At 43.1% G+C, this 21,673-nt stretch overlaps 3 protein-coding genes and 1 long non-coding RNA gene across 5 annotated transcripts in view; 2 read left to right on the forward strand and 2 right to left on the reverse strand.

The window, feature by feature from the left end:
- The window catches only part of LOC310751943, a 414,687-nt gene that overhangs the window by 320,984 nt on the left and 72,030 nt on the right, over positions 1–21,673 (forward strand). The window lies entirely within an intron of this gene.
- On the reverse strand, positions 917–2,646 carry LOC310751864 (uncharacterized protein). The gene is made up of 2 exons (XM_083591611.1): positions 2,583–2,646; positions 917–1,689 (listed from the first exon to the last, which is right to left on the reverse strand). The coding sequence occupies exon 2, from the start codon at positions 1,669–1,671 to the stop codon at positions 1,168–1,170; it is 504 nt and encodes a 167-aa protein (XP_083447737.1). The 5' UTR covers positions 1,672–1,689; positions 2,583–2,646; the 3' UTR covers positions 917–1,167.
- On the forward strand, positions 6,578–8,504 carry LOC310751865 (uncharacterized protein). Its single transcript, XM_083591612.1, has 2 exons — positions 6,578–6,657; positions 7,738–8,504. Exon 2 carries the CDS (start codon positions 7,756–7,758, stop codon positions 8,251–8,253), a length of 498 nt encoding a protein of 165 aa, XP_083447738.1. The 5' UTR covers positions 6,578–6,657; positions 7,738–7,755; the 3' UTR covers positions 8,254–8,504.
- LOC310751866 (uncharacterized protein) lies at positions 15,731–17,579 on the reverse strand. Its single transcript, XM_083591613.1, has 2 exons — positions 17,495–17,579; positions 15,731–16,257 (listed from the first exon to the last, which is right to left on the reverse strand). Exon 2 carries the CDS (start codon positions 16,237–16,239, stop codon positions 15,742–15,744), a length of 498 nt encoding a protein of 165 aa, XP_083447739.1. The 5' UTR covers positions 16,240–16,257; positions 17,495–17,579; the 3' UTR covers positions 15,731–15,741.

The following is a 21,673-nucleotide window of genomic DNA, read 5'->3' on the forward strand; positions in this document are numbered from 1 at the left end:
TTTTTTGTATTTTAATAATGTTGTGGCCAAAATTATGCCAAAAAACCTTAAACAAAAATTCTCTGTGTTGTGTGAGTTATTTGGGGTGGCCTGGGGACCTCGACACGCAAAACATCCAGCTGTTCTACTTCCTGCTAAGCAATATTTTCCCAATCCCCAGATTCTATAGTTTCAATATATGCTTTTTGCGCTAAGTATACAATTCCTGGTAAAAGGTTTCTGCGATTTCTCGTATCTTTATCCTTATATTTAATTGATGGAATAAACATTTGGATCTGTTTATCTTTCAGATGTTTTGATAGTGATTTCATAGAATCATAGAATCATAGAATCATAGAGTTGGAAGGTTTTAGATGGTTTATTGCTGTATTTCCACCATCTTTGATTTTTTTACAGTTGGCAAAGCATTCCAGTTTTTAGGCTTGGATATTTTGAATGTTCTCTGTTGTTCTTAACTTCATACACCATGTTTGCTTATGCTAATGTGTCTTTTCTTAATATTTTACACCATTTTTTTCTGCTTGAGAGAATCTCTTATACATCTCTGCTGCTGCTATTTTTGTTTTGTCAGAACACCTCTGATATAAGATTCATTTGCATCCTATATATGGCCATGGTGTTTAGGCACTTTAAAAACCCAATCTAAATATTGTTCTATTTGTGTCTTTCTATCTCCTCTTACTGATAAACTGTTATTTATTCTCTAGAATTTACTATTAGAATTATTTGGCATTTTGATGTTCAATAATCCCTTAAAGTTGGAGTATAAAACCTCCAAACATCTGTCAAATTTTTGTTGGCAAACATGCCTTGAGACACATTCCAGTTTTAATTTAGACGAAAAGTCGCTTCAGTGAGCTGGACAGCTTGCTGTGAGGAACTGAGACCAAGTGCTACAAAAACCAACACAAATGGGTTACCGTAATGCGCCAAAAGCTTTATTGAAAAGATTCAAGAAATGACATTGATAGCTGTATGAGAAATACAGAAGAAATTTAACATATAAGCATCTTAGTTTTCTGGACTTCAAAGCGAGGAGGTGGGGGATGAAGAGGGTTCAACTTCAGCAGTGGATCCTGGGATTTAGCTCTTTTGAACCATGCGCAATGGATCTATATCAAGCTCTCTGATTATCAGTTCATAATATGCTTCTCAGGTTTAATTAGCTTATGCACAGATGTTACCACGACGCCCGAACTTCCTTCCAAGGAGTGCTCCCCTCCCATAGCCCAAACCATAGCCGAAACCCCCAGAGCTTCCAAGGAGACCAGACCCAAAGCCCAAGCCCCCATAGCCTCCTACGATCCCGGAACCACCAACGGCACATGGAGTGTTGCCTCCAACAGCCACAGGCTCACAGCTGGCAGAGAGGATGGGCCCTGGGATGGTCACAACGGAGGCAGGTGGCTGGATCACAACCTCTGCTGGTGGGATTTGGTTGATGCATGAAGGGATGACTCCTGCCAGGACTCCGAGGTTGGCTGCTCTTTCAGCACCTCCATATCCATAGCCGAGACCACCAAATCCGTAGCCGAATCCTCCATTTCCATAGCCAAGACCTCCCAATCCATAGCCGAGACCACCATAGCCAAGACCTCCTGCTGAGCCAAACCCAACGGTGGGGGTGGAAGCACAGGATGGGACAGCACAGGATGGACCACAGTCAACCATTGTTGGATGGAGGTGAGTCTGAAACCAAAAAGACCAAGGTAACACAGTAAGCCATGGCTGAAGATGAATCTAAAAAATAAGGTTGCAGAACTGAACAGAACATGGGGCATGAAAACCAAAAAACAACAGAGAATCATAAATCGTCGGATATGATGTATATGAAGGAGGCCCAGTGTTGCATGCTTCAACTCCCACCAGATGTCCTATGGTCAAGGATCAAGACAATTGTAGTTCAACAACAATTGGAAGCCCAATACTTATTCTCTACTCTCCGACACATGTTCCAACCAATTAGGGTTCACATATTATAGGTTTATTGTCCAAACTCCATCTGTGAGGTTTTGTCTTCTTCCCAAAAATTACTACTTTAATTTTAGAATGGTTGACTGTTGACTGTTCACTGCTCTTTTGTGCAAAAGACATTCAACGTCCTCAAAAGTCTCTGCAGCCCAATTAAGGTAGCAGAAATCAAAACAATATCGTTGGCGTACAGAAGAACTGAGAGTTTGACATCCTGAACAGAAACAGGAAAATATTCTAGGCCTCTTAGTTCTTGAACAATATCATTTATATAAAAATTGAAAAGAAAGGGTGCTAGGCAGCATCCCTGTCAGACTCCCCTCTCAGTAGGGATATTATCAGAGAGCAACCCATTTGCCACAAGTCTAACCCTAAACAAAGTATGGGTATGCAGCAGTTTACACAAATATGAAGTAGGTATGATGAACTGTAGTCCTCCGGTTGTCACTGGACTCTAGTCCCCTCAGTCAGCAAGCCCAAAGGTCAAGAGTGACCAAAGGTCAAGGACCAAATGGTAGTCATTCTTGCTCTAGTTGTAATATCAATCTAGCCTTCCACTGTCATAAACCTCTGATAAATTACGAAGTATTTCCCCAAGAAATTGGACTTACCTGCTTCTTTGAGAAGATGTAGTGAAGACAGAAGAGTCAGATGAAGCTGTTGGAGGAAAGGAGAGAACTCTGAGCTTTTATATAGTTCTGCCAGCTGCCCCTTTGACTCAGAAACCGCCTATTTCCTGCAAACATTTTACTTAGCTGTCAACAATGCAATATGCAAAATTACTTTGCTAAGCACAAAAGAGGGAGGTCACAAAATTAAGTGGTTGTAATAATGCAACACAAATAGTCTTGACACCATGTTTTTCCCTCACTCATTCTTTTAATGTTGCTGGCCTCAAGTCAAATTGCTCTAATTTATCTGTTGCTTTTAACCAGAAACACCCAGAGGGAGAGGATGGAGATTAAGGTGCCTTCATCAGCTCTGGGGACTCTCAGTCATTATCAAAGCTTTTTGCATACATATATGGGATTTTGGGACACCACCAATATTAGAGGAAGGGAGAAGCTTTGCTGCATCAGGGAAAAGACCCATCTAACCCTGTTCTTGTAATGGCCAGACAGATGGCAAAAACAGGACCTGCGAACAATAGCAGGAAAGCGCTATGGGCCCAGTCTTCTACTTGTGGAATAACCAAGAAGCATCTGGTTGGCCACTGTGGAAAAGATGATGCCTTTGCTCTAAAAAAAATTAAGCAAACAAACTAGAACTATAAACTCCATGCAGATACATTGGTCCCTTGGTTCTCGAACGTAATCTGTTCGACTTCCAAAATGTTCAGAAACCAAGGCACAGCTTCTGATTGGTTCAGGCGCCTTGGAAACAATAGCCAACAACCGCACTGGGCGTTCAGCTTCCAAAAAAAGTTCCCAAACCAAAGCATTTACTTCCGGGTTTGCGGCGTTCGGGTTCCAATTTATTCATCAACTAAGCCATTCGAGAACCAAGGTTCTACTGTATATAAAATAAGTATAGTACATTTTAAAAATCTGAAACCAAAGGAAGGCACTGTTGTTGGCATCTGCTCATCTTGAGAGACAATGGAGTGCGCCTACAGGGGTTAAGTCAGTTAAGTGTGTTAGCAGCACTGAAGTGATCTCCCTGGGGCAAAAGCCTGGGCAGTGGACATGGAGGTCCTGGCCAGCGGCCAAATGAAAGTAGACCAATATGTTTGGCACCAGCTTGGCTGCATGAGTTGCTGGAAGGCAGCTTACAAGGCCCCATCCAACCGTCTTGGGGTCTGTACTCCAGATTTGTGTAGTCTTTATTTGTTAGCCATTTCTTCATCTGAAGATATCCTGCAAGCCAGCAGAGGTTTAGGATCAGAGTTTTCCTTCTCCTTGATGGGCTACTTTCCCAGGTTGACAAGCACCATCTGCCCCACACTTCCCTATACAACTCATGCAGAAACCACTTTCTTGATTGTTGGGCCCCCTATTGGTCTCGTTAGCTCAATCCAAGCAGGGAAAGTCCCTAGCTCACCAAGGGTTTGAGGCCTATTGGCTACCCTCACGGTTTAGGGGGACAGTCGAAGCTGCTCCTGGGGTGTGGCCAATGTCTCATGCTGCCAGCTTCTGGGAGCCATCGGTGAGATTTGAGTGCAGGGTGGGGACCAAAGGTGGGCAAATTATCCGAAAAGAAGCATGTTGTGTCCCCAAACAGAGGGACTATCCCTCCCTTAACACCCTGAACACCCAAAAAGAATGCTATTATTATTATTATTATTATTATTATTATTATTATTATTATTATTATTATTATTATTACCAAGTCGTTCTGGGCAGCTCCTAGCAGAATATTAAAAACATGACAAAACATCAAACATTAAAAACTTTCTCATATATATATATATATATATATATATATATATATATATATATATACACACACACACACACACACACACAGGTATATGAAAGTTTTTAATGTTTTATACACACACAGAGAGAGAGAGAGACAGAGAGAGTGGTACCTCTGGTTAAGAACTTAATTCATTCTGGAGGTCCGTTCTTAACCTGAAACTGTTCTTAACCTGAAGCACCACTTTAGCTAATCGGGACTCCCGCTGCCACCGCACAATTTCTGTTCTCATCCTGAAGCAAATTTCTTAACCCGAGGTACTATTTCTGGGTTAGTGGAGTCTGTAACCTCTAACATCTGTAACCTGAAGCATCTGTAATCCGAGGTACCACTGTATATATGCTTAACAAGCAATTAGCAATCCCGTTTTCAGAAACCATCAAAACACTTTCATTTATTAGCAACAAATCACAAACACAGATAGCTGAAATGATTGTGCTGGTGGATGTCATTCTTAGGTTGCATCCATCAAAATCAAGGGTGATGGCTGGCTTGTTCATTCTTTCAATAGGTCTACTCTCAGTATGGATAAACAACAGATCACCAAAAAGCTGCCATCTCTTCTATCGGCCCCATCTTGCATATTGATGCGACAGAGGATAGGATTTCTGATGCTTGTATAAGAATGAATATGGAAACAGGTGGCTATTCGGGAATTTTATTACATCTTAGTTAGGTTTTGCATTTTGTTGGCAACCTTGACATTATGAGTTGCAGAGAGATTGAAAATTCATGTAATCCGGGATGACTGATATAATAAGTGAATTTAATATTTGATCCCTTATTTACTGGCACCATTTTCTAGTACAGGGCTGCTAAATCTGAAGTTCTCCAGATGTTTTGCTGGATCACAACTCATATCATCACTGGCTACATCAAACCTATTTCCCCCCCAAACGTTTTCTCACTAATGCTGTCAAATAATGTTGCTTTATTGGGTACCTGTATATATGATAACCTTGTGTCAAAGAATATTAGAGCTTTACTTATACAGTTATTTTTTGAAACTGTATTTGAAGGTATCTCTTTTATTATAGGCAGGTGATGCAACCTGATTAAAAGCTAGCTTTACTTAATTTGTTAAAAGATGGCCATAAAAAATAAATGTGGAAGGATCTAGCAGTCTTTTTGTCTGCAGCTAGAAATTCATAAACACAATACTGTGACCAGGCTGGGATAGCTGGGATAGGAGGCTTGTGGGTTTTTGAATGTCTGATGAAGATTTTTTTCAATTTCGTTGTTCTGTATGGGACAATGACAATAAAGATTTTCGTATCGTATTGGAAAACAGCAACAAGTTTAGCTTCAGAAGCATGATGACTATGGAACATAGCTCTTGTGGAGACACCAGGGAAGCATTTTAGAGCACCAAGGAACACAAAGACCAAAGACCATTTTGAAACTCTATGGTATATATTTACTCAACACAGTGGAAAGAACAATGTTGTTTCCTCACCACCAACTACTCATTGCTCACTCTGGAACCATCAGTTAAGGCGAAGTGGAAGATACAAGTGATAAAAACCAACTTTAAACGATGAGACTAACCTGCTTAAAATTTAACAGCACTGTTTGCATTGCTAATATGTGGAATGTTTCTTGGAAGGTGGGGATACAAGAGGATTGTTTGTTTTTTTAAAAAAAATCAGAAAAATAAATAAAAAGAAAAACCGCATCTAGTCCAGCATCCTGTGCCCAACCAGATTCAACGAAAAGCCCACAAGAAGGATGTGATTTTGATAGCCCTCTTCCCAATGGTTCACACTGCAGTGAAGGTAGAGAACGATGGCAATGTGTTGTGGCTGGAAAGATCAACTGAAATCCTGGATGTGAAAGTCAAGTAGCCCACCCTGAACACCCACAGCTACTTTAGCTATTTTGAAGAGAGAAAATGGGGACAACGTATCTGTTGATCTGTCTGACAGAAAAGGAATATACAATCATTTCTTTTAACTTTGTTTTGCAGAGGAATTAAGAAGCCAAGATCAAAAGTGTCAGAGTGGGAGAGACGCGTTGTGGGAAGTTGAGGAAATGCTAACACTTTTGTCTCATTTTTCATTCTTATTAAAATAATTAGGGGGCCTGAGGCATATCACAAATTATTTGCTAATTCAAGCTTCAGAGGAACAGGGGGTGTATCCAAGCCAATTTTGGGGCCATTAGGGGATCCAGTCAAAAGAGTATAAAAGGGTTCCCTGGGCTGAGATATCTCAACAGCTTCCCTGAACTTCATCTCCTTCTCTCCATTTCTACTCTTCTGAGACTTTGGTAAGTCACTTGTTCACTCGGTAGAGCATGAGGCTCTTAACCTCAGGGTCAAGGATTCGAGCCCCACATTGGGCAAAACGATTCCTGGATTGGTTGAGCTAGATTACCCTCTTGTTCCCTTTCAACCTTACCATTCTATGAGTCTACGCTGGGATCTTGCATTTGCATGATTCTTGCACTGGTCAGAGGGTTCAACTAACTGAATTCCAACTCTTTTATTCTGTGAGATGGATAGCTCTCCCCAGGGGTGCCAAATTGAATAAAATATGGGGGGCAGGTAAGTACGCCTACACCATTTGAATGGCAATGCTAATCAACTTGGGGGGAGGGCAGCCCACTCAAATATTTTATGGGCTCGCCAAAGGGACTTTCAACCAGGAATCTTAATCCTTCATGTTGTTGGTTGGCTTTTTTTCTGTATCTATCTTATGAAATCACATATTTAGCTGTCTTATAATGAGTTAGACTCTTGGTCCATCCAAATTGGTATTGTCTACAATGACCAGCTGTGACTCTTCAAAATTTCAAGGAGGGAGCATTTACCAGCTCAATTCCTGGAACTCAGATTCCTGGAACTGAACCTGGGACTTTCTGCATGCAAACCATGCATCTTGCCACTGAGCAATGACCCTATGACCCTTCCCATAGAAACAAAGAAAGAGCCTAGACTTCAAGGCTCTGTCTAAAGTGCTGACTTAAATAGAAGCATATGAAGTTGACATGTACCATGTCAGACCACTGGACCCCTAGTTCAGTATTGTCTACACTGACTAGAAGCTGCTCTATAGGACTTCAGGCAAGGGACATTCCCTGACATTCCTGGAACCATGAGGGATAAGATTTAGGACCCACAATATAGAGAAAGGTTGTAGTGGACAATACAGAATGCATGAATTAGTGCTTAATGTTTGTTGAATAACAGAAAACAGCTGATTCTCAATCAAGGAGAAAGGAAGATGATTTAAGTTGGGAAAAATGGGAATGGGGGAAATATCCTGCCACCTCTGACAGATACCCTGCACTCCCCATTGAAGTGATGTACCCCACACTTATTTTGTCCCTTGGTGTTTTTGCTTTCAGACTCACCTCCATCCAACAATGGTTGACTGTGGTCCATCCTGTGCTGTCCCATCCTGTGCTTCCACCCCCACCGTTGGGTTTGGCTCAGCAGGAGGTCTTGGCTATGGTGGTCTCGGCTATGGATTGGGAGGTCTCGGCTATGGAAATGGAGGTCTCGGCTATGGATTTGGTGGTCTCGGCTATGGATATGGAGGTGCTGAAAGAGCAGCCAACCTCGGAGTCCTGGCAGGAGTTATCCCATCCTGCATCAACCAAATCCCACCAGCAGAAGTTGTGATCCAGCCACCTGCCTCCGTTGTGACCATCCCAGGGCCCATCCTCTCTGCCAGCTGTGAGCCTGTGGCTGTTGGAGGCAACACTCCATGTGCCGTTGGTGGTTCCGGGATCGTAGGAGGCTATGGCTATGGTGGGTTGGGCTATGGGTCTGGCCTCCTTGGAAGCTCTGGAGGTTTCGGCTATGGTTTGGGCTACGGGAGGGGAAGGAAGTTCGGGCGTCGTTTTAGCATCTGTGCATAGGCCAATTAAACCTGAGAAGCATATCCTGAACTGATAATCAGAGAGCTTGATATAGATCCATTGGGCATGGTTCAAAAGAGCTAAATCCCAGGATCCACTGCTGAAGTTGAGCCCTCTTCATCCCCCACCTCTTCGCTTTGAAGTCCAGAAAACTAAGATGCTTATAGGCTAAATTTCTTCTGTATTTCTCATACAGCTATCAATGTCATTTCTTGAATCTTTTCAATAAAGCTTTTGGCGCATTACAGTAACCCATGTGTGTTGGTTTTTGTAACACTTGGCCTCAGTTACTCACAGCAAGTGTCTCAAGGCATGTTTGCCAACAATAATTTGACAGATGTTTAGAGGTTTTATGCTTCAACTGGGTCCTAAATAGTTCAACAGTCAGTTCTAGTCTTATGAGAGAAGGAGACAAGCAAGGTGGCTTTCATGCCATGAACCACAAACAAACCAAACTATTATATGAGAGAAGCCCAAGGGATAAATGTTTATGGGATTGGTGTTTTGTTCAGATATGTGTGTGCAATATGATTCAGCTAAGGTCATTAAAACATATTACTGAAAGAAAATCATTGAGATGGCAGATATCCATATTGTTTCTGTAAATTTATGAGGGCTGGGGGATGCCATCAAGTGATGGAGGGTCTCTGACTGTACTAGAAGGCAGAGTCCCTACATTATTATTTTTCTACAACAGACACCCCATGTGACCTACTCATAGATTATTATCCCACTTCTACTTTGGTAGTAACTGTATGGCAGCTGGATACAGTGGTACCTCGGGTTACATACGCTTCAGGTTACATATGCTTCAGGTTACAGTCTCCGTTAACCCAGAAATAGTGCTTCAGGTTAAGAACTTTGCTTCAGGATGAGAACAGAAATTGTGCTCTAGCGGTGTGGTAGCAGCAGGAGGCCCCATTAGCTAAAGTGGTGCTTCAGGTTAAAAACAGTTTCAGGTTAAGTACAGACCTGCGGAACGAATTAGGTACTTAACCTGAGGTACCACTGTATAGATATTCTAGAGGGGTGACCATATTTGTATCTCGATCATTTCACTTTCAGGTACAAAAATAAAAACCAAGACAGAGAAGAAAATGTTTTTGTGGCTGGGGAACTATACAACCATCCCCTTACTTTCTCATCTGTTTACTCTCTGAGTAATAATCCACCCCCTTTATAGCTCAAATGCTTAGGTGTTTGCAAAATATATATATAAAATTGGCGAGATTATATTTTCTTGAAATTTGAATGTTATTTGTAACAAACTTGTTCTCAACAGAATTTCCAGCACATCACTTGACCAGTAATCTGGAAAGAAGAGTATGCTCCCATTTCTGAACAGATGCAATTTAGTGGATGTGTGGCGTTTTCTGAATTGGACAGCTGTAGAATATATTTCTATTTCTTCCAAGATTCAGTTTTTCTAAGAAATTGCAAATATTCTAGTCTTTATATTGGCATTAAATATATATAATTTGAAGCTATAATCCTTTCACATCCTCCTCCTACCACAGTCATGTTGCAAATTCAAGATCACATCACCCCTGAACCTATTTGGCAGTTGGAGCCATCCCTGTTATACCATGATATCTCAGAGGAGGCAAACCAAATGGCTATAACAAATTATTTCAATAGGAATGCCTCACTTGATGTCCAACACAATATTCTTGGAGATGTCTGAGGCATTTGTATTGTGGATGAGGCAAAGAAATCGAGCTCTCTTCCAAAGACACAAATCATGGCAGAATGCAAGATTTGGAATTAAAGCGGAAAGGAGCTGGCCCCAATCATACGTATGCCAAAATAATTGTCAAAAGAAAATAACTAGAGGCTCTCACATTACACAAAATTGCTAAATTAATACTGTTCCTAAAACAGAACTATTATGAGGCAGGGGATAGAAACACTAAATTAATAGCAATTATTCCAGCTATAAGCAAACTTAAATCTCACATAATTGCTATACATCAAGCAAATGTCCAATTGATGTATGACCCCAAAGAAATCAATATCCTTTTTTTTTTTGCAAGCTACTATTTAAAGTTATATTGATAATAAATAAATAAATAGTTTTTATTTATATCCCGCCCTCCCCAGCCGAAGCCGGGCTCAGGGCGGCTAACAACAATCAAATAATCCAACATTCTAAAAACATTTCATTATAAAAATTAATTAAAATCAAATTGATGGCAACCGTTAAGCAAAATTCTGTGCAGATTGACAGAGGAGGGAGTCAGGCTGCGCCCTGACCACAGGCCTGGTGGAACAGCTCTGTCTTGCAGGCCCTGCGGAAAGATGTCAAATCTCACAGGGCCCTAGTCTCTTGTGACAGAGCGTTCCACCAGATTGGAGCCGCAGCCGAGAAAGCCCTGGCTCTAGTTGAGGCCAGCCTAACCTCTCTGTGGCCTGGGACCTTCAGGATGTTTTTATTTGCAGACCATAGGTTCCTCTGTGGGACATACCAGGAGAGGTGGTCCTGTAGGTACGAGGGTCCTAGGCCGTGTAGGGCTTTAAAGGTTAAAACCAGCACCTTAAACCTGATCCTGTACTCCACCGGGAGCCAGTGCAGCTGGTTTAGTACTGGATGAATGTGATCTCTCAGCGAAGACCCCATAAGGAGTCTCGCCGCGGCATTCTGCACCCGCTGGAGTTTCTGGGTCAGTCTCAAGGGCAGCCCCATGTAGAGCGAGTTACAATAATCCAGTCTGGAGGGGACCGTCGCATGGATCACAGTGGCTAGGTCAGGGCGAGAGAGATAAGGAGCCAACTGCTTAGCTTGGCGGAGATGAAAAAATGCCGCCTTTGTTATAGCTGTAATCTGCGCCTCCATAGAGAGGGTGGTATTGAAGATTACACCCAAACTCTTAACGGACGGTGCTGGCACTAATTACACCCCTGCAAGAGATGGGAGTTGCCCCCTCAATCCCATATCGTCCCGTCCCAGCCAGAGGACCTCTGTCTTCAAAGGATTTAACTTCAACCGGCTCCCATGTAACCATCCAGCCACAGCTTCCAGACATCTGGTCAGTGTGTCTGGGGCCGAGTCAGGATGGCCATCCATCAACAGATAGAGTTGGGTGTCATCGGCATACCGATGGCAACCCAGCCCAAAACTCCGGACAAGCTGGGCGAGGGGGCGCATAAAGATGTTAAAAAGCATCGGGGGGAGTATCTCACCCTGAGGCACTCCACACACCAAGGAGTGGCGCGATGACAATTCCCCCCCAAGCGCCACCCTCTGTCCCCGACCAGAGAGAAACGAGCACAGCCATTGAAGGACTGTGCCCTGGATCCCCACGTCGGCAAGGCGGTGGTCCAGGAGTTTGTCATTGACCATGTCAAAGGCTGCTGACAGATCTAGAAGAATCAGCAGCCCCGACCCGCCTCAATCCAGCTTCCTGCGGAGATCATCTGTTAGGGCGACCAGAGCCATCTCGGTCCCATGACCAGCGTGGAAGCCAGACTGGAATGGATCCAGAGCCAATGTTTCATCCAGAAACCTGCCAAGCTGCTCAGCAACCGCTCTCTCAATCACCTTACCCAAGAATGGAAGATTCGAAACCAGGCAGTAATTGGATAGATCTAAGGGATCTAGTGATGTTTTCTTTAAGAGCGGGCGCACCACTGCCTCCTTCAGTTCCCCTGGGAATATCCCGGTGCCAAGGGACAAATTGATGATATCCCCCAGGGGGGCCCGCACCTCGTCTGGACACGCTCTAATCAGCCAAGACGGGCACGGGTCGAGAGTACAGGTGGTGGGCTTTCCAGCTCGGAGGAGTCTGTCCACATTGGCTGGGGATATCCGGTCAAAGTGGTCCAATACTGGACCCGTGGACAGTCGAGGGGCCTCCAGTTCCTTTATTGTATCCAATTTGGCAGGGAGGTCATGGCGGAGCAACAGGACCTTCTCCGCAAAAAAGCTCACAAATGCCTCACAGCTGTGTGTCAAATTGTTATTTAAATTTGGCTGTCCTTCAAGGGACATTAAAGACCTAATTATACTAAATAATTGTGCTGGGCGAGAGCTAGCGGATGCAATGGAGGCCGTGAAGTAAGACTTCTTAGCGGCCTTCACTGCCATCTCATAGGTTTTCATAAAAGCCCTATAAGATGTTCTTGAGGCTCCATCACAGGCACCCCGCCATACTCACTCTAGCCATCTGAGGTCCCGCTTCATTTTCCGAAGCTCCTCAGTAAACCAGGGAGCCCGGTTACTGCGGGGTCACAGAGGGCGCTTAGGTGCGATCTCATTGATGGCTGCCAGGAGCTGGATATTCCAGCCCTCAACAAGCTCAGTCAATGAGTCGCCAGGGGGAGCAAGGTCCCGCAAAGATCAAATCCAGCGTGTGGCCTGCTTGATGTGTGGGGCCCGAAACAAACTGGGAGAGCCCTAGTGTCGCCATGGAAGACACCAGGTCCAGAGCCTGTGAGGAGGGAGTGGCATCAGCATGGATGTTGAAGTCCCCCAATACCAATAGGTTAGGGAACTCCAAGGCCCAGCCAGCCACCGCCTCCAGCAGGCCTGACAGGGTGGCTGCTGGTGCGCTAGGTGGCCGGTACACCAGCCAGACAGCCAAGCTCACCTCAGAACCCCACCCTAGGCCAACACATTCAATGCCAGGGATCGATGGCGATGGTAGAGCCCTGAAATAACAATCTTCCTGGATTAATAATACCACCCCTCCCCCCCAGCCCACAGTCCGTGACTGGTGGAGGACGGAGAAACCCGGGGGCGCCATCTCTCGTAAGGTAACCGTTTCCCCTTTGCGCACCCAGGTCTCCGTCACACAAGCCAGATCGACCCCCTGCGAGGTAATCACACCCCAAAGGGAAAATATTACTTACACTAATTACCAATGAAGCCAATTTTTGCAGCCAATTGACCCTACCTATAGCGAAGATTTAAATTAGGAAATTTCAGGAGAAGAAAATGAATATGCTACACAAAAGCTGGAAAAACGATAAGAGCCCTGGGTCATCCATCATTTTTTTTATATTATATTATTTTGTGAGGAGGCAAAATCCCTGATACTTAGTTAGCATTCTGCATCATAATCATCCCCAAGTCAGGGCATGGTTGGGAGGATGCAGATTCTTATTGACCCATAACCCTCTTAAATAGACCCAAAAAAAGTTCACATTTATTTTATTTCATGTTATTTATAGATCTCCGATGTGAGGCATTTGATTGCCCTGAATAGGATTGTTTTAAGATAGTTCTAGTTTATGGCCCTGGATTTAAATTTTTAAGACCGGTAAAAAAAACAAAAAACTATAAACCAAGGATTTTGCATCAATGTGGACAAATTCAGCTAATATTCTATATTGAAATACTGTGAAGGCTGAAACAGGGGTATCTGTTGCCTCCCTTTCTCATTGGAGACACTCACTGAAGCAATATGGAATAATCCAGACCTTCATGGCTGGTGAGGAGAGGGTGGTGAATGGGGGTGGTGACTAGATTGTCAAAGTAGGACCTGGGAGACCAAGAGTTAAATCCCCACTTGGCCATGAAGCTCACACACCTCTGCACACATTCCAGCTTCTCAATATCCTTCTTAAATTGTGGCATCCAGAACTGGACACAGTATTCCAGGTGAGGTCAGACCAAGGCAGCATAGAGTGGTACTATTACTTGTCTTGATCTGGACACTAGACTTCTGTTGGTGCAGCCTAGAATAGCAATAGCTTCTTTTTTGTGTCTTTTTTTTGCTGCTTCACCACACTGTTGGCTCATGTTAAGCTTGTGGTCCACCAAGACTCCTAAATCCTTTTTACATGTACAGTGGTACCTCTGGTAACGAACTTAATTCTTGGGGGCCACCAGGGGGCGCATTGGAAGATGGCCGACAATAACATCTCTCCGACCCACACGAGGTAATTAAGAGGCTGATATGGAAGTATGCAGCCTCCCTTACCCCCCCCCAAGGGAATGGGGGGGGGACTGCCTTGTCAGCTGTGTCCATAATTTACCCCCGGATTCGAAAGAAGGGGGTGTGGGCACTTGGCATGAAGCCCTTGAGTGAGGCCGGCTCTCCCTCACGCTGTCTCTAATTCGTGCACTGGTTTGCATTAGCTCGAAATATATAATTGGAAATATATAATTGGAAAGAAGCTAATGCACATACATCAAGTGAAGATTGGGAGTCAAGACTGCTGATTAATGGATCTCTGTGAGCGGAGCGACGGGCTGGACAATAAATCAAGTGAAGAATCATCATTAAAAGACTGGTATGTTGGAGTGAAACGGAAAGGGGGGGAGGAAAAAACTTTTTTTTTTTGTCTTATGTGAGTACCAATAACCCTCCCCTCCAGAGAGAAGAATCGTTGCAAATTATTAATCACAAGCAGGAGATCAAGAACTGTGTGGAAATGAATTACTGATCAAAGAGAGGACTGGTAGAAACATCGGGGAATGGAAAGAAAGTTTTATGACGCAGTTACAAATGGTGTTTCATTAAGACAGGCTTGCCCATAGAAGGACGAGGGGGAGGAGAACCAGGGTCATCGGAATGTGAATGTATGGTTATCGGAATGTGATCTTGACCTGGCAGGGCCCCCTGAGATATGTTTGGCAAGCCTGGGGAAATCAACGGACAGACTGAGGGAATGTTCTTTACGGAGGTGTGGAAATGGCGGCTGTCCTTTATGTGATATGACTTTTGGAGAGTGTAAAACCCAGACAGAGGATGTTTGTTTTCAACCCGCTTGTGAAGATTATCAGAGATCGCAAAGAAAGGAATATATGATAACAACAAGAAGATGAGGAAAGTAACAAAGAGACTATCTGGACAGAACTGCATAGAACTGATTAATTAAAGCAGCAACATGAGTGATGTTTGGACCCCTTTCGGAGCTTGACGTATGGGTACCCCCAACAAAAAAATTAAAATTTGGCTGTATAATTTGGAACTAATGTGATTTGGAATTAATGTGATTTGATTGGCCTGTTAATAAAAATTATATTTTAAAAAAACCAAAGGTAACAAACTTAATTCTTAGCTCCAGTTTCAAGGCAAGTTTTCCCCCTGAACGAATAACTATTCATGGCACTCTAAAGGATGATGCTGCACTCGTGTTGAAAAAGAGGGAAATGTGAATTTTATCAAGATGGCTATATCTTAATTTATTTCCACATATAAGTAAAGCATTCAGGGTGCTAGAGTGGAGGGTTTTCCCCCACACCCCAGTTTTAATATGGGCAAAGGGTGCTTCAAATACCTGAAGTCCTGAACAGCTTGCTATGAGGAACTGAGGCTTAGTGTTCAAAAACCAAGACACAAACATTCTAAGAATGAAGAAGCTTTATTGAAAAGTTCAAGGAAATGGTACATAAAGTTGTACAAGAAGCAAGGAAGACAAACAGTTTGGAAGGATCTTATTCTTCTCTACTTTAAAATAAAGGGGGGGTGATTTTTCAGCCATGGTTATTTAGAATCAGCATTTGGATATCAGTTCAGGATATGCTTCACAGGTTTAATTGGCCTATGCACAGATGCTAAAACAACGCCCGAACCTCCTTCCCCTCCCGTAGCCCAAACCATAGCCGAAACCTCCAGAGCTTCCAAGGAGACCAGACCCAAAGCCCAAGCCCCCATAGCCATAGCCTCCTACGATCCCGGAACCACCAATGGCACATGGAGTGTTGCCTCCAACAGCCACAGGCTCACAGCTGGCAGAGAGGATGGGCCCTGGGATGGTCACAACGGAGGCAGGTGGCTGGATCACAACCTCTGCTGGTGGGATCTGGTTGATGCAGGATGGGGCAACTCCTGCCAGGACTCCGAGGTTGGCTGCTCTTTCAGCACCTCCATATCCATAGCCGAGACCACCAAATCCGTAGCCGAATCCTCCATTTCCATAGCCAAGACCTCCCAATCCATAGCCGAGACCACCATAGCCAAGACCTCCTGCTGAGCCAAACCCAACAGTGGGGGTGGAAGCACAGGATGGGACAGCACAGGATGGACCACAGTCAACCATTGTTGGATGGAGGTGAGTCTGAAAGCAAAAACACCAAGGGAGAAAATAAGTGTGGGGTACATCACTTCAGTGGGAGTGGACCACAGTCAACCATGGCTAAAGAAGAATCTAAAATATACAACTGAAGAACTGAGTTGAATATAGAGCATGAAAACCAAAGAGGACCAAATAATTATAAAAGCTCAGATATAAGGTACATCAGGGGAGTCAGTGTGTAGTTTTTTTTTTCTGATTTTGCAGACTTCAACTCCCATCAGACCCAACCAGCATGAACAACAGAGAAGGGTGATGAGACTATAGGAACCTCACTATAACTACTGAGTGAGAACTACACCCCTGTGGTAGACACTGTAGAAAAACAAGAAAATACTCATATATATTGGAAGGATGATTCAGTGATGGTCCTCTGAATTTAAAAAAACATGCTATGTCTACAATACTATCAAAAACGTTTTTTTAGCAGACTGGAGCACAATAAACCATTTTCTAGCAAGGTGGGAATGAGAAAGGAAGGAAGGAAGGAAGGAAGGAAGGAAGGAAGGAAGGAAGGAAGGAAGGAAGATGAAAGAGAAAGAAAGAAAGAAAGAAAGAAAGAAAGAAAGAAAGAAAGAAAGAAAGAAAGAGAAAAGCTGCAATCCTTTATCTATTTACCTGGGATTAAGCATCTATGAACACAGCAGGGCTTACTTATCAGTAAAATGCAGATATTTGTGCCACAAAATAGAGAAGTGTGCCTGTGTGCATGCGAGCATCTGTCTGTTTATCCCTGACTGTGTTTTAATTACATTCAGGAAGAGAATGGAAAGCTGGTAGTGCCTTCCAAATATCACAATTCTCCCTAACAAATTAATTAATATGAATTTCCCACCTTAGCCTTCCTAAATGTAAGATGGCAGAGCCAGCCTCTAACTCCCATCCGCCTCAGCCAGCACGCCAAATGGCCAAGGATGATGGGAGTTTTGGATCAACAACATGTGCAAGTTCCTTCTTTCTCCTCCTTTCCTCTAGACATGTGTCCCAACAGCCAGGGATCACATATTAAATATACTTACAGAGGGTAACGTAGGGTTGGGGAACCTGTGGCCCTCCAGTTGTTCAATATCCCAAGTCACCTTAGGCATCATTCCTAATGGTCAGGGATGATGTGAGCAACATCTCAAGGACCACAGGATAACCATCCCTGTCCTAACTGGAAAGTCCATCTAGCCTATCCTTTGACAACTCTGGGGATATTCCACCTAGAAAATAGACTTACCTGCTTCTTTGAGAAGATGAAGTAAAGATGGAAGAGTCAGATGGAGTTGTTGGAGGAACTGAAGGAAGTCTGAGCTTTTATACAGGTCAGCCAGCCTCCCCAGTGCCTCTTTCCAGCTAATCATTGTTGGCAATTGTTCTTTCATGTGCAAAAAAAAAAAAAAAAATCAGTTTACGAAGCACAAAGAGGGAGGCCACAAAATTAAACTGTGGTAACAGTGCAGCATAATCATGACACCTATTCCTTTGTGCCTCCCTTCCTTTTAATTTTGCTGACCTCGAGTCAAATAGCTCCAGTTTGTCTGATGTTTCAAAGCAGAAACACCCAGAGGGAGGAGATGGAGATCATCAAAGCTCTTTCATCAGCACCAGGGTCTGTAGGACATCATCAAAGCTTTTTGCATATGCATACAGGATTCTGAGACACCTCCAGTAGCAGTGGAAAACAGTGTCTTTGAATGCCACAGGTACATCAGAAGAGTCCTGCTGAACAAGGCCAAAAAGCCCATCAAATATGGCATCCCTTTCTTTCACTTGCCCACCAGATCCCTTACCAAAATGCTAGCAAGCCGGACCTGAGTCCAGCAACACCAACACCAGTTGGAGGGAAAGAGTTGGAAAGGGCTACGTCCCCCATGCTTTCCTTCTGGGATAACCAAGAAGTATCTCGTTGTCCACTGTATGAAACAAGATGCTAGAGGATATAGCTGTTTGGTTTGAGCCAACTGCAATGCTCTTTATATTCTTATCTTCTCCACTTGAACTCGCTCTGGCATGTCAGAGATGTTTCCTTCAGCCTAGCAAAGTTTAGGGTTAATCTGAAGTGATGTACTTCAGAGCAGGAGCAGTCCTTATTTGAAAATAAGAGAAGCAGTAGTGTATGTTTGTATGTGTTTAAGAGATGTAGATACCCCTCCCATACACACATAAACAAATAATAATAATAATAATAATAATAATAATAATAATAATAATAATAATTTGTATCCCGCCCTCCCCGGCCAAAGCCGGGCTCAGAGCGGCTAACAACAGGTAAAAATAGCACAGTGTACATAAAATTGCAGAGTCAATTAATTAAAATACATTCTAGAATCAATTCAGAATCAAATTAATGGCAACCATTGGGTTAGATCTCTATGAAGATTACAGAAGGAGAGAGGGGGTCAGACTGTGCTTGGCGGAACAGCTCCGTCTTGCAGGCCCTGTGGAATGATGTCAAGTCCCACAGGGCCCTAGTCTCTTGTGACAGAGCATTCCACCAGATTGGGGCCACGGCCGAGAAAGCCCTGGTGAAAAACCCAAGGCAGTGCTCAACAGCTCTCTTTGGCTTCCGCAGCCCAGCCCTACTAAGGGAACTGAAGGATGGGAGAAAAAACTATTTCAGCGCCAAGAACCTCTTCCTCTAGGAATCAGTTGCATTGCAGATTCCAGACACTGTTACGAAATTTGCTTCATGGATCAAGTCCAAGCCGGAAATATAAAATCAGCAAAGATTTGAAATCAAAAGAAAATGGTGACATTCTTCTTTTTAAAAATGGCTTTTAAAAGGAATTAAAACTTTCATATTGGGAAGCCATGAAATGTATTCAAAGGCTGCAACTCAAAACAAATTCATTTAAAGGCAGAAAATCACACACAAGCATAGCTGGATGGTGGTGAGAGGTTGGTGGGTTTTACCTAAGAAAGTCATTCTCAGGTTACATCCATCAAAATCAATTGTGATCACTGACTTGCTGATTGCTTTCAACAGGTCTACTATCAGCATGACTTTAGTTGGAAATAACTAGTATTTCTGCAAAAATCTAACAAGGGAGGTAGATGGATAGCTACAGATCTTTACTGAAGGCACCATCTCATCTATGTGTCCATTTGCTCTTGCATATCGATGGGCCAGACGAGGACAGGGTGATTTCAAAGTTGAATATGGAAACAGATGACTATTGAGGGCTTTTCTTACTTTTGCATTTAAACTTACAGGCAGTTTAAAAATTCACAAAATCACAGGCATCTAGTAATGTAAGTGAATTTGATATGTGATCTCTAATTGGCTGGGACAGGTGTCTGGTGTGGAATCTGTTGCCCTCCAGATGTTTCTGGATCAAAAGTCTCATCATCCTTGCCTTCTATGCCTTCATTACCTCATTTTCAAGAGAGGGGACTTCAAGTGATTGTGAACATTTGCAAACTCTTGCCAATCAGCTGGGAAGCCGACAAGATGGTCATGATTTCACTAGCACTCCCCCCGAACTTTGATTCCCAGCTACTGGTAAACAGAGGCATATTGTATCTGGCAGTGGAGGCAGAAAACAATGGCAATATTTTGTGCATGGGGTGTTCAGCTGAAATCCTAAGTACGGAAGTCAAATAGCCTATTGAGCCTATTTCCAGCTACTCCCGCATTTTTTAAGAGAATGAATGGGGAAGGGTATCTGTTGATCTATCAATCAGTATGAAACATGTAGAAGCCTATTGTTGTTGCTGCTGTTCTCCATTCCTTCCTCTTACAATGGAGGTAGAAAACAAGAGTTTTGTTCACAATAAAGATTTTAACCTCTGGGGAAAACTCTTGAAAAGTGATCTGAAGTTCACAGTATGTTATTCTTTGAAGGAGAACAACTTGAAAATGATATACTCTGAGTAGGCAAAGATGTATAAGACTGAATCAGATAAGTGCTGGAGATGCAAAGAGGTTGAGGTAACATTCTTTCATATGTGGTGGACTTGTAAAAGGGTAAAAGAGTATTGGGAAATGATCCATAATGAATTGAAAAACATATTTAAAAGTACTCCCCCCAAAAAAACCAGAGTCCTTTCTGTTGGGGATAATTCAGACTGAAATTCCCAGGTGTCAAAAACGTTATTTATATGCCACTACTGCGGCCCGTGTTTGGTTAGCCCCAAAATGGAAAACTAACAAGGTCCCAACCAAAGAAGAATGGCAACTTAAGTTGGCAGAATATGTGCAGCTTGCAGACTTAACATATAGAATAAGAGAACAAGAAAAGCATATGTTTAGAGAAGATTGGAAAAAGTTTATTGAATATATGGGAAATAACAGTGGACAGGTGAAAATGCTGGCAGCATTAAGATAAATTCAACAGTGTAAATAAGTTATGATGGATGTAATAATGGAATACTGAATGGTATAGTTTCTATAAAATATGCAGGGATTTATGATATATAAAATGAATCATGGAAAGAGAAGAATGGAAGTCATTGATATCTTAAGGATGTAAAAACTGAGTACTTTAAATTGTAAAGCAGAAAATTTAATAAACATTAGGTTAAGGTAAAGGGACCCCTGACCGCTAGGTCCAGTTGCGGATGACTCTGGGGTTGTGTGCTCATCTCACTCTAGAGGCCGAGGGAGCCGGCGTTCGTCTGCAGACAGCTTCCGGGTCATGTGGCCAGCATGACTAAGCCGCTTCTGGCAAACCAGAGCAGCACACCGAAACGCCATTTACCTTCCCGCCGGAGTGGTACCTATTTATCTACTTGCACTTTGACACGCTTTCGAACTGCTAGGTGGGCACAAGCAGAGACTGAGCAACGGGAGCTCACCCCATCGCAGGGATTCAAACCGCCGACCTTCTGATCGGCTAGCTAAGCACTAGGCAAAGAAAACAAGAGATTTGTTCTGTGCATGGACTGATCAACTGAAATCCTATGTCTGACAGTATCACAAGCTGCTGAGAAGATAACCAGCTACTTCAGCTACTTTAGAGAGATTGAATAGGAACAGGGTATCTGCTGATCTGTCTGAAAACAAGGAACATGCAAGCAATTTTATGTTTCATTAAATTTGTTTAGCAGAAGAATGAAAATGCAAAGATCAAAAGTGTCAGAAAGGGCAAGGCGCATTGTGGGGAGCTGAAGAAATGCTAACGATTTTTCGTCATTTTTCTTTCTTATTAAAGTAATTAGGGGGCATGAGACATTTCAGAAACAGTTTGCTAATTAAAGCCTCGGGGTGAAGGGGGTGTATCCCAGCTAGCTGTAGGGCCATCAAAGGACACAGCCAAAATAGTATAAAAGGGCTCCTTGGGCTGAGATATCCCAACAGCTTCGCTTGACTTTATCTCCTTGTCTCCATTTCTACTCTTCGGAAACTTTGGTAAGTCAAGTCTACCTTTATATGTTAGAATGTTATTTTTAAATGATTCTTGCACTTTCAAGAGGT

The sequence above is a fragment of the Podarcis filfolensis genome (assembly GCF_964270895.1).
Source record: "Podarcis filfolensis genome assembly, chromosome: 16".
NCBI lineage: Eukaryota > Metazoa > Chordata > Lepidosauria > Squamata > Lacertidae > Podarcis > Podarcis filfolensis.